Source organism: Phaseolus vulgaris, chromosome 2 (genome assembly GCF_000499845.2).
Source record: "Phaseolus vulgaris cultivar G19833 chromosome 2, P. vulgaris v2.0, whole genome shotgun sequence".
Classification (NCBI taxonomy): Eukaryota; Viridiplantae; Streptophyta; class Magnoliopsida; order Fabales; family Fabaceae; genus Phaseolus; species Phaseolus vulgaris.
The window spans coordinates 29,580,845-29,597,681 of NC_023758.2; the positions used below are offsets into that span (position 1 = coordinate 29,580,845).

A 16,837-nucleotide genomic window follows, 5' to 3' on the forward strand; every position below is an offset into this window, starting at 1 on the left:
AGGTTTGCAAACATTCTCCCAACTAACCCAAGATATGACTCTTTTTTCTCTGTCCCACATCCAAAGGAAGCTCCTTTGAATATTAATAATCCTGTTATAAACCACCATCGAAACTTTAAAAAAGGATAAATAGAAGAGAGGGACGACAGTAAGAACTAAATTGACTAAGCACATCCTCCCTACTAATGACAAGAATCTCCCTTTCCAAGCGCCCACTTATCGCGCAACTTATTTATAATTGGTTCCCAAAACTGCTTCTTTCTTGGATTTCCTCCTACTTCTACTCCTAGATACTTGAAATAGAGATCAATGACGCTTCTCTCAACATTTATACCAGCCAACTTAGATTTATAGAAGTTAACTATCAGTCCAAAAGCAATCTCATAACACCTCAAAATTGTTTTAATAGTAAAGACGTTGTTATAAAGAGTCTTCTCACAAAAGCAACGTATCGTCAACAAATTGTAGCATGCAAGCCTCCACCTCCTCCCTCCTTACCTTCACTTTTTTTGGTAGATTCATCTTAAGCGCTTGTCTAACTAACCCGGCCAATCCTTCAGCTACAATGAGGAAAAGGAAGGGGGTTAGTGGGTCCCCTTGCCTCAGATCTCTAGATGGTTTAAATTCTGACGTAGGACTTCCATTGACCAAAACAAACACCATTGCAGACTCCAAACACCCTTTGACCCACATAATTAATCTACTATGAAAGCCAAGTTTGTGTAACATATGATATAGAAAATCCCACCTTACAGAGTCGTATGCCTTTTCATAATCCACTTTCAAACACAAACCACTCCTCTTATACCTCCTCAACTCCTTTACAACCTCATTGGCCACAAGGACATTGTCCAACATTCCTCTACCTTTTGTGAAAGTCGACTGACCATCATCAATAACCGCAGGAAGAACTCTCTTAATGCGGCATGAAAACACCTTAGTAATGATTTTATAGATCGCTCCCACAAGAGAAATAGACCTGTAATGATCAAGCTTTGTGGGGTCTCTTACTTTAGGTACTAAGACTATAAAAGACGCATTACACCCCTTCGGAAAGCACCCCAGAATGAAGGACAACATCAACAATATCCTGCTTAAAAGTACCCCAACTGTTTTTTATAAAAGTAAAGTTGAACTCATCCGGACCAAGGCATTTAGCCTTCACACTGCCACACCGCTTCCCTTATTTTTTCCTCAGTGAAGTTCAAGATCATGCTTGAATTAACCTTTGCCGACAAAGTCTTAAACTCAACAACATCAAGCCTAACCCCAAAATCATGAATCGCCTGAAATCTATCTTCAAACAACTTTTTAGCTTCCCTGCGGACAACCTAAGGGTCCTCACTCCATTGATTTCCTACCTCAACTCCTTTGATCTCATTTCTTAGTCTCCTCCATCTAAGTACTGAGTGATAATATTTAGAGTTTGAGTCTCCATGCTTAAGCCACTTCGCTCTAGCTTTTTGTCTATAAAGAGATTAAATCTTGTTATCAATCATCCTCAACTGACTTATAAGCTCTAGTATTCTCAATTTAGCATTATCATCGAGAAGATTGTTGTCATCTTTGATGTCAAGTTCCTCTATCTCCTTCAAGTTCCTTTTCTTAATTGTGTCCAAAAAAACATACACATCCTGATTCCACACTTTATGATCTACCTTCAAGATCTTTAGCTTATCTTTGAATTTGGTTAAACTGTTTCTCTAGACACAGTAAGAATTCCATTTTTCCTGCATCAAATACTTGAACCTTAGCTCCATATGCCAAGCATCGATGGTCCTAAGAAGACTCTTTAGTTAAGGGAGAACAAACAATTTGAGGAGTAGGGAACCCAATCAGAATAGAAGAAAATAAAATTGGTTATTTTCCTCTTCAACCATGATCAAACTTGTAGTTGTGATAGGCTAAAGATTTCTTCACCGTCCACCCTTCCCCTTTAAACACAACCTACTTCCTTTTGTTCCAAATATTTCATATAACTGTTACCCAAACACCTTTCTAGACTCTGTTTCTTTTTTACATAAATTGAAAGAGATACTTTTTTACATAAATTGAAAGAGATAAAGCAGATAATATCATAACGAAAATCAATATCTCCCACCACCAAGATACCATCAACCATATAAGCTATCATACACTCAACAACTACCTGATTACATAGAAGACATAATTACGTAGGAGACATAATTACTTAAAAGACATAACACAGAGGGAATACTGACACATTTTCTGAAAAGGTTCAGTCCCGTTGGAATCTTACCTTCCAAGACTCTCCAATCAAGGGAAAAGGCATTGGGCCGAATTTTAATATCTATATTATTAAAATGAATTCTCAGAGATATTTTTTGTAACATTTTGTTGTGAAAGCGAGCCTCGGGTCAAAATGAACGGTAGTAATTTGGCTTGACCTAGCCTGCAGATAAAGCTGTCCCGAAACAGAAACAAGAATGTGTTTTGGAAGAGCTAACAAGAGGTGCTCAATAATCAAGAACAATCTTAGTGATAAGAGATGTGTCAGAGACGGTGGTGTGGTGTAACTACTTTCACCGTGCATGGGTAATCCCTACTCTCTATTTTATTTCTTAACTTAACGCATCTCCACAATATCAAACACAACATGGACTAAGAGACCAAGCCAAGTTGAAGAACAGAAAATCAATGGCAGAAGCGCACGTGCTGATCTTCCCTCTTCCAGTGTCTGCGCATGTTGCGTCCATGCTGAAGCTCGCCGAGCTTCTGACCCTTGAGAATCTCCACATCACCTTCCTCACCACCGACACCATCCACGGCCGCCTCACTCGTTTCGGTGACATCCAAGTTCTCTCAAAATCTTACCCTACGCTCCATTTCAAGACCCTTTCCGATTCTTACGACGAGGGTGACCACCCTGGATTCGGAGACCGTATTTGGGACCTTATTTCTTCCACAACTCTCCACGCTAAGCCCTTCTTGAGAGATATTCTGCTCTCCCACACTCCTCAAATTCCCAAACTTAGTTGCGTTATTCAGGATGGTATCTTCGGAAGCCTTTCCGCTGACGTCGCTTCTGAGTTCAACGTATCCATACCAATCATTCAATTCCGAACCGTTAGTGCTTGTTGCTTCTGGGCTTATATCTCTGCTACAAACCTCCTCCACAGCCAAGAACTTCCAATTAGAGGTATATATACGGACTTTAAATTCATTCATCTCTCTCACCCTATCTAGCTATAGTAGTATCTTACTCATACCTTCTTTAAATATGCGCATTCCATTTAGTATATATTCCGATTTCTTATAATAACTTCGTTATTAACCGATATGGTAGACAAAATTTGTATAGATTTAGGAGCATTGGTGATGTGGTTAACATTATGATGTGAGTGGTTGTGGTTGTAGGAGATGAGGACATGGATCGAATCATAAAAGACATCCCCGGCATGGAAAACTTGCTTCGCTGCAGAGATCTTCCAAGTTTCTTTCGACCAGACAAAAAGGGGAACTCCACTTTTGAGTCCTATGTGGACCGAAGCCGACAATCACTTGCAGCAGACGCGATTATCGTCAACTCATTTGAGGATCTAGAAGGCCCTGTCCTCTCCCAAATACGTCATCATTTTCCCAAAGTGTACACCGTTGGTCCTCTCCACCACCATTTGAACACCAGAAAAGCAGAATCCAACAAAGGAGAAGACATTCCCAAGTTTAAGAACGCTATTTTTCAAGTGGACGGGACCTGCATGACGTGGCTCGACGCTCAGCCTGAAGGGTCGGTGATGTATGTCAGCTTCGGAAGTAGCACTATTGTAAAAAGGGAAGATTTAATGGAGATTTGGCACGGTTTGGTGAACAGCAAGAAGAGGTTTCTGTGGGTGATGCGCCCTGACATTGTTGCAGGAAAACAGGATGATGACCGGATACCGGCTGAGGTGGAGGAAGGGACTAAAGAGAGGGGGTTCATTGTAGAGTGGGCCCCGCAAGAGGAGGTGCTGGAACACAAGGCCATTGGTGGGTTTTTGACACACAGTGGGTGGAACTCAACCTTGGAGAGTGTGGTGGCTGGTGTGCCCATGATTTGCTGGCCATACTTTGCAGATCAGCAGATTAACAGCAGGTTTGTGAGTGAGGTTTGGAAAGTAGGGTTGGACATGAAAGATGTGTGTGATAGAGATGTTGTGGAGAAGATGGTAAATGATCTCATGGTTCATAGGAGGGAGGAGTTTCTCAATTCAGCTAAAGCAATGGCTACGTTGGCTCATAAGAGTGTGAGTCCAGGTGGTTCCTCTTACTCCAGTTTCCAGGATTTTATTCACTACATTAAATCAGGCAGCAGGGAAAATAATTAGCACTGCCACAATTCATCAAGTTTCCTTCTAGCAAGCATGGCTCACATCCAGTTTGAGATCCTAAGTAATGTTTTGTTGTACTTTGTTATGCTCTGAAGTAAGTTGTTACTGCATTAAGGTTTTACCAACACAGAATAAGCATTTCAATGTTCCACCAACCAACATATCAATGTTGTTGTAATATGAGATTGTACCGATGAAGCTCATTTCCAATCATGCAGAGTCTTTTGGCTTTGTATTAAATTTCCATATGTCCTTTTCTAGGTTATCGTCGTTGTTTTTGTAAGACTTAATGACCTACGCAAACGTTTGGTCATCATTTTTCCTCCTCCAAATCTGAGTGACTCTGTTATCCTAAGATCATGATTTTTGTCTGAAACTTTGAGAGTCCCATTTCATTTTGCTTTCTCCTTGCGATACTTGGACATTTTAACATGTAATTTTTCATTTCCAATCCAAATATTGTCTAGCCTCCTCTCCAAATCCTCCGCATATTTTTTTTATGTCGAGGAACCTCACGAAATCGAACCTCCTCTTCTATTAATTCAATCTCCTTGATATCAAGACATCTAACACATTTCCCATCTATAAAACACTCTCCACATATCAACTACTCTATCAGCATCAGGAAAGTGTTAGAAGAAAAATATAGTTCCCCTCATATGTGGCGTAGTAAGAAAAAGAAAAAAAACTTGTATCATCTTATTTAATAATAAAAAAAAACAACGAAAGCTAATTGGATGATTTTAGGATTCATCCATCATACTGAATATAAACAAAGTCAAGAGAAAATTAGATGCAAGTCATCAAATATCAGTGTTCATATAACTTTATCTTCAGTTTTTCATATAACTTTATCTAACAAGTGAGGTGAGGTAAATGTTATTTGAGGTAATGTTTGGTTTGTAGTTCTTAATGAAATCTGGAAACACAAAAATAAACATATTTTCAAATGTGGAGTGATTGATCATTCAAAAATGTTCACCTTGTCTCAATTAAAGGTTTAGTCTTAGGTAACTTCTAAATTTGTTTGTGCTTGCTTTACTTATTCAGAGTGGTACTTCGATCCTATGGCCTACATGTTGTTTATTATTTGACCTTCTGCAAGGTTTCTTCCTTTGAGTGGTTGATTGTTGTTTTTTAGTTTTGTAAGAATAAGGTTGTTTAGAAGAGGTTCGGTGGGTATTGTTGTGTTATGGTCATATATAAAGGTTGAGTCATCCTTAAAGTGGTTCATATTTATTCACTTTTACTTGTTGATAAAAAAGTGAAAAAATTGTATACATAATCTTGTTATGTAATGTTAAGTATTTATATATTACATATAAAATATCTTAATTTATTCTATGTATTTAGGAAATATTTGCTTTTTTATTTTATTTTTTCAAGAGGATCTTGTTTTGAAGTATCAACATAAAGATTTTTTTAAAAACATGGTTGGGTGCACACCAACAACTTCTGATGTGTGAAGACGTCTGTAATCTACTCTGAAAAGACTTTCAGTTATATATGATCCTTACTTTTCTTTGTTTTGGGAAAAAGTTATTTAATCCAGGTTTAATAAATGATATATCATGCATTAGCATGGTTCTTAAAGAAAAAAATGTGCAATCAACCATACATAAAAAGCATTTAAGTGTTTCTTAAATCTTAAAGATAGAGAAATTATAGCTGAAAAAAAAAATAACTTATGTTAAACTCACAACAGCTCGAATAACATTTAATAACTATTTCTTTTCAATTTTATATAAAGAAATTTTTTTTAAGAAGAAAAGTTGACAACGACAATATCTACAAACAAATTCTTAATATCATTCACAATCATTTAAATATTCAGTTTATAAGAAAGAATATTGTTTGAGTTTATAGTTATCTATAATAGTTTTAATATGTATGTGTAAAAGACAAGTTTAATTTTGTCTTTTTATACTTAAGGATTGAAGTAGTTTATGAATTACTGATGACTTTTATTGTTTTGTATTGTAAATGCATATGATTATGTCCAAAATTTATCCTCCACACCATCCTTAATATTTTGGTGATCTTGGTAAACTTTGGATAAGCTCTAATACAGTGGATGCTAATAATAATATTTTATAGATTTCATATATTTTTTATTTTTTTATCAGTAAAGAATTAATTAATTAAAATGAGAGACTGCCCGTATAATTAAAAAACCTAGAAGCAATTACCAAGATCATATAATTGCTACTAAGGTGAACCTGTTACCAACCAAGCCCTCAAACATGACCTGAAGTTAGCTAAAGCCTTACTTACATACACCTCGCATGCATGGACCAACAGAGAAATGTGATCTGCTTAGGATCCTGCTACTACTCCTTCTTTGAATCTCCACAACATGAACCCTGTGCAAGATCAAAGGCCCACGCTGCTGCCTTCAAAAAAAACCTATCCTATCTACTTCCACTGGTTCAATTATGCATTAGGATAAAACTGTTGGGTATGAAGCCAGGACCAATTGGATTGGGCTGATTAGGCACCATGTTTAGTGGGTGGGGCTAATCATTGTGTCCCTTTTATAATCTCTATTTAAAGAGATCATTGTACTTGTAATTGGTGTGCAACAAGATAGAATGAAAACCTAATACTTGTCCGTGTGGATGTAGGTTGCAGTTGGCAACCGAACCAGGTTAAATCATGTGTTGTTTATTTTCTACATTTGATTCGTGATTGTGTGTGTTGCTTCCGCGTGCGTTTTTCCCATCAAGAGCTTTGGTTCGTTTACACACTAGAGATCCGATCAGCAGAAATTAATCGACGAGACGTGAAAATTGCGGCTGCAGTAGCATCCCAAAGTTAGGGTTTCGCAGAGGCAGCAACAGCGTCCCAAAGCTAGGGTTTCGCAAGGGCGGCAACGACATCCCAAAGTTAGGGTTGCATGTGCGTTCTGCAGGCGTACTGGTCTGAGACGGCGGTGACCAACGACAATGGTGGTGTGGAGCACGAACAACGGTGGTGCGCGTCCTGGCAGTTGGGATCCAGTGCGGCGGAGCGCCAGTGCATTGGGGACTGCGACCAGGTCTGTTGGTGACAGATTTTGGGTGGTACAATTTTTGTGGTCTTGATTTAAAAAAAAAATTGCCAAGATCTGAAATTAGTTGTACCGAGTATCTCGACTAGTCGTTTGAGATGGCAGAATACGGGAAATTCCGAATTAAAAATTCGATGGTACAAATTTCAGTTGGTGGAAAATGCAAATTGAGGATTTGCGAGTTCAGTTACTGAGCACATCAATATGATCTTAGCCAGACTTACGTCAGTGGGCATTAAGTTCGATGATGAAGTTCAAGCTTTGCCTGACAGTTGGTCCGGAATGGTTACAACAGTTACCACTTCAGCAAGATTGGATAGATTCACTTTTGAGAAGATTCGTGATCTCATTCTTGGCGAGGATGTCCGAAGAAGGAGTTCTGGGGAATTATCTAGTGAATCGCTATATGTCATCAGAGGTAAGAAAAATATCAGAGATAGTGGGAGCAAGAACAAAAGAAGGAGTCAGTCAAAGACTCGGGATTGCTCAAGTGTAACATGTTGGAACTGTGCAAGGAGGTGGGGCATTTCAGGAATCAATGTCCAAATGATAAAAGTCAACATTGCAGAAGACTCCGCAGACGAGGACCTTTTAGTTTGTTGCGTGGATAGCAGTGTGGATTCCTGAGTCATAGATTCTAAAGCATTGTAGAATCTAGTTATTGGAGACTTTGTTAAGGTAAGACTAGCGGACAACAAAACTCTTGATGTTACGGGCTTGGGTGACCATTGTCTCGGTTGTGTCTGAACTACAAGCAGTTGAATAAGTTCACCATCAAGGACAAGTATCCTCTACCCAGAATTGATGATTTGATGGATCAGTTACATGGAGCCACAGTTCTCAAAGTTTTGATCTGGGATCTGGATAGCAGAAGATTTTGGTAAAGGCTGAAGATGTGCAGAAGATGTGCAGAAGACAACTGTTAGGTCTCAATTATGAACTTTATGAGTATGTATTATCAGCTTAGGGGTCTCAGTGGATCCAGCCAAGATGTGAGCAGAGTTTCATAAAGCTGAAGAAAAGGTTGACAAGTTCTCCTCCTGATACAAGAAAAACCTTTTGAGGTTTAGTATGATGCTTCACATCAGAGATTGAATTGTGTCTTAATACAAGAGAAGATAGGAGTTGCATATGTTTCAATGCAACTCAAAGTTCATGAGAGAAATTATTCTATTTATAACTTAGAGTTGGCAGTGGTGGTGTTTGCTTTGAAGATTTGAAGACATTATTTATATGAAGCTCAATTTCAAATGTTCAATGAATACTTGTTTGATCAGAAAGAGTTGAACATGAGGTAGAGAAAATGGGTGGAGTTTATGAAAGATTATGATTTCTAGCTGATGTACTATCCAGGCAAGGGTAATGTAGTTGCATATGCTCTTAGCAGAAAGTCAGCACAAGTGTCAGCCATGATGATTGAAGAGCAGAAGTTGATTGAGCAATTCAGAAATCTAAATTTGGGAATACAATTCCATGTTAATCATATTAGTTGTAGTAAGTTAACTATAACTAATGATTTCCTTGGAATGATTAAGGAAAAGCAATTAAGAGAATCCAAATCTAAAGTGTATTGTGACTTTTCTAGGTATATATCAAACTAAGGACTTTGTGATGGGAGAATATGAGATCTTGAGATTCAAAGGCAGAGTTTGCATATCTACCAATGAAGAAATGAAGAGAATGATTCTAGAATGTAAGGGTTATATAAGTTTACGTCCCAGTATGAATAAGATGTACCAAAATTTGAAGGAGTTCTTTTGGTGGTCAGGCATGAGAAAAGAAATAGCTTAGTATGTTGTGACAAGTTTGACGTCTCAGAAGGCAAAGGTAGAACATTAGAGACCTAGCGGTTGTTGCAGCAATTGGATATTCTCGAGTCTGGGTGCCGAGAATAATAAGAGATCATGATGTAGTCTGGGTGATAGATGATCGACTCATGAAGAGTGCTCATTTTCTTCCAGTTAATTTGAGAATAATATGGCCAAGTTGGCACAGTTGTACATCAGAAGGATTGTGAGATTGCATGGAGTGCCTTTGAATATTGTTTCTGATAGAGATCTTAGATTTACTTCATAGTTTTGGCAGATTCTACAAGATTCTTTGAGATCTAGATTGAGAATGAGTTTTGCATATCATCCTCAAACAAAGGAGCAGTCTGAGAGAACGATCTAGTCCTTAAAATATTTATTGAGGACATGTGTATTGGATCATCTGGGAAGTTGGAATGAGATGTTGCCTTTGGTGGAGTTTCTATGGGAGGAAGTGCAAAACTCTTTTATGTTGGTATCAGAATGATGAGACAGTATTGGTTGGTCTAAAGTTAGTTCAACAGATCACTGAGAAGGTGGAACAGATATACATGGCAAAATGAAAATTTCTCATAATAGGCAGAAATCATATGCAAATCAGAGGAAGAAACCTTTAGAGTTTACAGTTGGAGACCATGTGTTTTTTAGAGTATGTATCACTTACCAAGAGTGTAAGGACGAGCTATCAAGAAAAAGTTATTCCTGAAGTTTGTTGGACCCTATCAAATCCTAAACCTGCGTAATGTCTTTCATGTGTCTTAACTAAGCAAAGTATATCCAAGAATCTAGTCACGCATTAGAAATGCATAATGTGCAAATCAAGGATAACATGTCTTTTAAAGTAAAATCAGTTTAGATTGAAGATCATCATAATGGTGAAGGTAGTGTGGGTTGATAGGTTTGGCGATCCATCTTAAGAAATAGAAGAAACCATGATAGAAACATATCCATATCCCTTTTATAGCAAGTCAATTTTCAAAGAGGAAAATTTTTCTTGTTGGGGAGAATGTAAGGACCGAGAAAAATAGTCTTATAGTAGAAATGGTACAATTAAAATGGCACTTGAATATTTTATTATTAAAGTGAAAAGGCTATATAAATAGAAATTTAGTTACTTAAGTTTCATTTTAAAAGAACCATCATCTCTCTAAAAACTCTTTTTCCTTTCCTCTGCCTTCTCTCTAAAATTCTGACCTACTCGCTCATCAGATCAACGGTCGGAGTCTTCCATTGGACTCCTGGCAGTGAACTTTACAAGATTGACCAATCAAAATCTTAGATAGAATAAGTTCATTATTGGCTCCTTTTCCTTTGAGTTAGTTTTGATCTGGTTAGGTTGCCTTTTAGTTTAAGTTTGCATGTGAGGTTTTATCTTCAAAATTAGTCTCTGTTAGCTCAGGGTCCTAATGATATAGTTAGTTTTGTGATCAGGACTCTCTAGTGCAGGTTAGGGTATCCTTAAGCTTTTGGTGGATTTGGAGCTCTTAGTGAGCATCTGCTAAAGTCCAGGTAAGGGAAGCTAGTTTAAAATTTTCAATAGAATCCTAGGTTAGAAGATTTGAATGTGAGTGTGACGTGGTCACCAATTCCAAATTTTGTTGCAAGATTTCTTATTTTGAGTATATTGTAGTTTGATTGAAATTGAAAGTGTTGTGATTGAGAACTAGTTGTTTGATTTTAAATGGTTTTGGAATTAGAAATCATATATATGTATAAATGGACATAATAGCTTAATGATTCAATGAGAGTGATTGTATCATGTTGAATAGGAATTGTCAATGTAATGTGTAGATTTATAAATTTATGAATTGAATGAGATATTGATTTATAATCTAATAGGTATATTAAGTTATGCATAATTTTTGTGCATATTTCGCTCAAGCTAGATAATTCTAGCTCATCAAGCTAAAATTTTGGGTGCTCTCGGGTTGAGTTTAGCTCAAGCTAGCACATTCTAGCTCAAGCTAGCACATTCTAGCTCAAGCTAGCACATTCTAGCTCAAGCAAAAATTCTGGGTGCTCTCGGGTTGAGTTTAGCTCAAGCTAGCAAATTCTAGCTCAAGCTAAAATTCTGGGTGCTCTCGGGTTGAATTTTAGCTCAAGCTAGCAAATTCTAGCTCAAGCTAGACTCTCTAAAAAAACAAAATAAATCTAAAATTTGTTTTCTATATATACTTATTTTTAAAAGGTTGGTTTATTTCTTTCTGCATAGTTATAAATTATATAGACTTTTATTTCATGTATATTTAATTGAAAATCTCTTTAATTAGACATTTATATGATTATTAGATGAATTGTGGTATGTTTTGGAAATTCTAAAATTTTGTATGATTTGATTCTTTGATGTTGGATTTTTGTGAGGTTCAGAGTATGAATTTTAATCAAGACATAGTATTTTCAGGAAAGAAAATACCGTGTTAAGATTGTTTAGGATGTGCATTGACTTGGGATTCGTCTAGAAGGAGATATCCTGACTAAGTTAACGCACGAGTCTTTCAGAAGTAGAGTCTAGTGTCTATCTATTATGAATCAGTATGTGGAATGCAGGAGAAATTGTTGATAAACACTTGATGGTTATATGGAATGCATGAGAAATGATGAATTTATGTGGATGTTTAAAGTTATATTTATGTTATAAGTTTTAAAAATACCTAGCTTACCTTTTGTTTTGTTTTGTGGTTATTTTTCTTTTATTTGTGATGATCGTGTATTTTACACAGAAGCAGATAATGTTACCGGTGATAAAGTTTCTCGGTGAGAAGATGAATGATGGAAAATGTTTATTTTCTTTTGCAATTTTGTTTTTAATTTTATGTAAATGTTTCAAGTCTTATGGAGAGAGAGATATTTTGAAACATTATGTGAAAGAATTGTAGATATATTTGTAATATATTTATGTTAATATTTCATGCCGATTATGGTTATTAGATATGGAAAAATATAGGGATGTTACAGTTAATAATTTTAATTTTATTATTATTACTTTATTTAATTTTATTTATCCTTATCAATATTGTTTATTATTTATCATTTATTTCAATTATTTAATTATTATGTTATAATTATTAATATTTTTTTTATATTTATTAATATACTTATTATTTTAATTATAATAATTATTTATATTATATATGAATGAATTAATAATATAAAAATGTAATATATATTAATATAATAATTATATATAAATATAATAAAATATATATTCTATAATTGATTATGTTATTCACGTTATTATTATCATATGTAATACATATGTAAATAACATTAATCAGTGTGTAATGTATATTTATAACGTTTATATATTAACTTTTTTCACAAATTTTCACAGCTATACGAAGAGAGAAGATCACAATACTTTTATCTGATTTTTATTTTTATTTTTTGTATTTTCATCATTTTTCTTCATTCGTATTTATAATATCTATGTAAATTTGTCGTTGAAAACAAACGAGTCTAAAACAACTGAGATGTAAGACACCGATAATTTTGAACATAGAAATATGTAATTAATTTTAAAATATAAAATTATATATATTTAAAAAAAAAACATATCTTTTAAGAAACATAAACAATAAATTATTAGTAAGAGATTACTTTTCAAGTATTAAATATATTTTTGCAATCCCTAATAAAACTATGACTTCGCTTTTAATTCTTACATTTTTTTTTAATTTTAAATCTTGACATGTTTCAGTCCTTTCCTTGTTTTTATAATTAATTATAAATAGTAAAGAATTAAAATGGAACCAATATCAATTAATAAATTTAAATTTAAAATATTTTAAATGAAGATAAACAAAATAATATAATTTTCTTATAAATATTTATATGTGTGTATTTTAAAGGAAACAAAAATAATTTCTGCATATTTAAATAAATTAGGTCAAAATATATTTGTAGAAATTTAAAACATATTTAAATGGATTATTTTATATTAGTTTTAAATTGTGTAAGAATAGAAAAAGACAATGATTATATTTTGTATTTTATATTTTATATAATTTTCATATATTATGAATAGTAATTGTAAAAATATAACACATTTTTTTCTTTGGAGAAAAAAATTCCTTTTATGATGTATTTAAAAATTATTTCTTAATGATTTCATATAGTAACAAAATTAATATGATAAACTATAAGCACTAAAAAATTATAGTTATTTTTAATAAAAATACAATATTAAAATAAAATAATTGAATCAAATATATATATAGTTGTGTTATTCATACTAAATAATGAATATATTATTTAATTAAATTACGACTTAAATTTTTAATTATATTAATTTAAAATATTTATGTTAACTATAAGATCACGGATAGAAAATATTAAAAATTTAAAACTAAAAGAAACTAAACATGAAATTATATGTATGGGAAATAAAATATATACATTTTATGAAAGAATAAAGACTTTTTTAAACGTTTCATATATAAAAATAGATACAAAACATACGTTAAACTATTTTTGTGATGTTTTTCTTACAATTTAATTCCTATCTCTAATCCTAACTTATATTGCACATAATCAATTAAATAAAAATTAATTTTAGAAATAAAAAATAACTAATTATTATATTAATTAAATTATATACTATTTTAAAAAATAACTAAAAAAGTTATTAATATTTAAAGTACTTTTTATTATTAATAAATAACTTTTAAATTAGTTAACTATGTTTTAATTATAAAGTATAAAGTTAGTAGTTAAAACATTGATAGTTAATTTGATACCTATTTAAAAAATTTATGAATTAATATAAACTATTTTGTATAATAATAATAATTTTATTAGTTTCTATAATAATATATCATTTAACTAATATAATAAATAATTATTTTTATCTCAAATTTTATTTTTTTTAATAGTTTTTTATCAGTAATAAATAAATAAATTAAAAATGATAAGTGTCCCAACCCTTATAAATGAATTTTTATTTATTAGTAGATTACCTTCTATGTTTAAGTATCATAACTTTAAGAGTTTTACTATATTTGCATATTTATTTTGGGTTTATTCCATATTCAGGATTATTCCATTTTCAAGTGTATCTGACTTGAACCAATTTTAGAGAATGAAAAGATCCACCTCACATAAAGACCAATGTTAACTACCATCCTTTATCTGAAACGAAACAATGTCCTACACACAACAAATAGTGAAACAGGAAAAGAAAAGAAAGAATGTATTATAAGAAGTTCCTTTTAGGGAAGTAATAAGATGGTAAATGTAATGAAAACAGATAAAAATATATTATCAGAAATAATATATAATTTTATTGCAACAATAAATAAATAACCTAACATGATGTTAACCAACTTTCTAAATAAAGCATCCGAATTGCAATCCTTATGAGAAGTTGCATTAACTAGTTGTTGCTCCCACCTTGAATTTTGCTTAACAAAACTGGTCAAATCAAACTCATTGGAGGGAAGAATGACTTTGGTTGGTTAACTTTTGAAGTTAACTGCAACTTTATTAAACACTTTATAAAATTAAGGGTCCCCACAAATCGTTAAGCTTCTTATCCACTCTTGCACTTTAAAACGTCAATGGAATTCAGTTAAGCCACTTCCCTAACTGAACTCAAATCGCTCACTTGGTGAAGTTGGTGAAGTTTATTCTAATCATGTCAATTAATATTCAAGTGCTACTCACATGCCATTTCATTTTCCTTAAATAGAACAAGTAATTAAGCTATTCTTCTATAATTAAGTAAAATTAATTATTGATGTAACAAAAGTATTAATTAAGTTTTCTCGTTATTTTAGATTAAAGGCTCTGCAAATTGTGAGTATATGAAAAACACATTAATGGGTTTAGTTGACCTACTTAACAGAGAATGCTGCCCTAAGCTTTTTCTCTCGTATGACAGTGACGCTATGAGGAAGGAAGATATGAAATATATATATATATATATATATGGTAGTGAGTGTTTGAGAGAGAAATATGGAACGTGACCTAACACAGGAACACAGAAGAGTTAGTGAAACACCCTAAACTATTTCAATGCTTGTGTTTGGTTTAGGTTTTGGTATTGAACTTTGTTTGTTTTTTGGTGCGGGATTTGTGGCTGCAATTCAACCATAAGAAGACAAAATTGCTGTAAACTTTAAAGAAATATAAAACAAACATGAAACATGTCACAACGTACGAGCAAGAAACACCAAAAATGTCTGAGGACGGTTTTTGTTTCTTAACTATATCCTTTCGGACATTTGTTTTGACGAACCAAACTAACAAATGGGCACGCCACTTTACGTTGCTATGGAATCAATAAAAACGAAGCTTCAAACAGTGTGCTTCTTATATCAACTACGAGGAAAACGTAAATAAACATTGATTATGTTAAGAGTAGGAAGAGGAAAAAACCTATGAAGAAGTTAAATAATAATAATAATAAAAGTTAAGTAAAATATAAGATAGAAACATTCAGAAACTTATATATTCTTTTAAGATTTGGTTTAGAGGTATTATTTTTTCATATATATAGTCTATATGAAAGACAGACATGGTTCCGTTCACCTGCCTTTTTACAATGATGCTGCTGACAACACAAGCACGAAGGTAACAAGACCACTAAGGTCTTACGTTATCAACTGCTTAAGAAAATATTACAATGGAGTATACCCTTCCTTATCCTAACACGTGTAACAATATTTTAATCAATTATTAAAAATAAGAGATAAGAGATATTTTATAATTTTTAATATCTTATAATAGTCATTTGAAGTATATTTTAATAAAAATTTGTTGACCATTCAATAAATGAGTTGAAGTGTTTTGATTCGAGAGAAGCATTAAAAATATTACATCGAATAGAGATAAAAGTATTTCAATTTATATAAATAATTTAGTTTTATTGAATTGAGTTTTATAGAATTTATTACATGCCTAGTAAGTTGGGGAAGAATATGTTTATTATTGATGAAATAAAAAAAGGCGTAATGGTTTATTGAAAAAAACACACGCCTACTCATGAAAACGTATATTCGGTGTGCTTTCAGCCTCTTCAAAAGTCTCTTTTATCTTCATCTTCAATTTCTTCGATTATTGAAATATTTAAATGATGTAATTAAGGAAAATAATATATTGATAATAGGTGTATGCAATTTCCTCTCTCCTCACGTTTGCTATTTTTGTTCGGCTACGCAATTTTCCACTTCGCAGGTTCTTTTGTTTGTGCGTTAGTTTCGCCAAAAGTCACGACCAACACTTCGTTTCACAATACAACCACAACCATTATTATTTTCTTCTCTTTTCTTTCTTTTTTTCTATTTTCCCCTCCTTTACTTTGCTACTTCAATATTTATTTTAAAAAAATTTATCAAAAAAAACTTAAGACACGCTACAAATGTTTATTTACAATTGTTTAGTAAAAGGTAAATGCATTTTTTTATATACACGAGTGAAACCTCTTGCATGGTTCTTTCAGAAATTGAAAAAATGTATGACGCTTTTCAATCACTGTTATTTATAATAAAAACAAATAATTGATAGATAAAATAATTTATTAATAGTAAATGAAATGAAAATAAAGACCATTGATGACAACATTACCAACCGATCCAATAACAAGTTAAAAATAAGAGACTAAACTCAAGCAAATGAAAAGGTTGAAAATAAAAAAATGAAGAAAAATAGAATTG

At 32.9% G+C, this 16,837-nt stretch overlaps 1 protein-coding gene across 1 annotated transcript; it reads left to right on the forward strand.

The window, feature by feature from the left end:
- Window positions 1-2,231: 2,231 nt before the first annotated feature.
- On the forward strand, window positions 2,232-4,593 carry LOC137811310 (7-deoxyloganetic acid glucosyltransferase-like). The gene is made up of 2 exons (XM_068612998.1): window positions 2,232-3,160; window positions 3,379-4,593. Exons 1-2 carry the CDS (start codon window positions 2,659-2,661, stop codon window positions 4,323-4,325), a joined length of 1,449 nt encoding a protein of 482 aa, XP_068469099.1. The 5' UTR covers window positions 2,232-2,658; the 3' UTR covers window positions 4,326-4,593.
- Window positions 4,594-16,837: the final 12,244 nt, after the last annotated feature.

Coding starts and splice junctions, on each gene's coding strand:
- LOC137811310 (XM_068612998.1), top strand. CDS start 2,659: ATGGCAGAAGCGCACGTGCTGATCTTCCCTCTTCCAGTGTCTGCGCAT. Junction 3,161..3,378: donor CCAAGAACTTCCAATTAGAG/GTATATATACGG, acceptor TTGTGGTTGTAG/GAGATGAGGACATGGATCGA.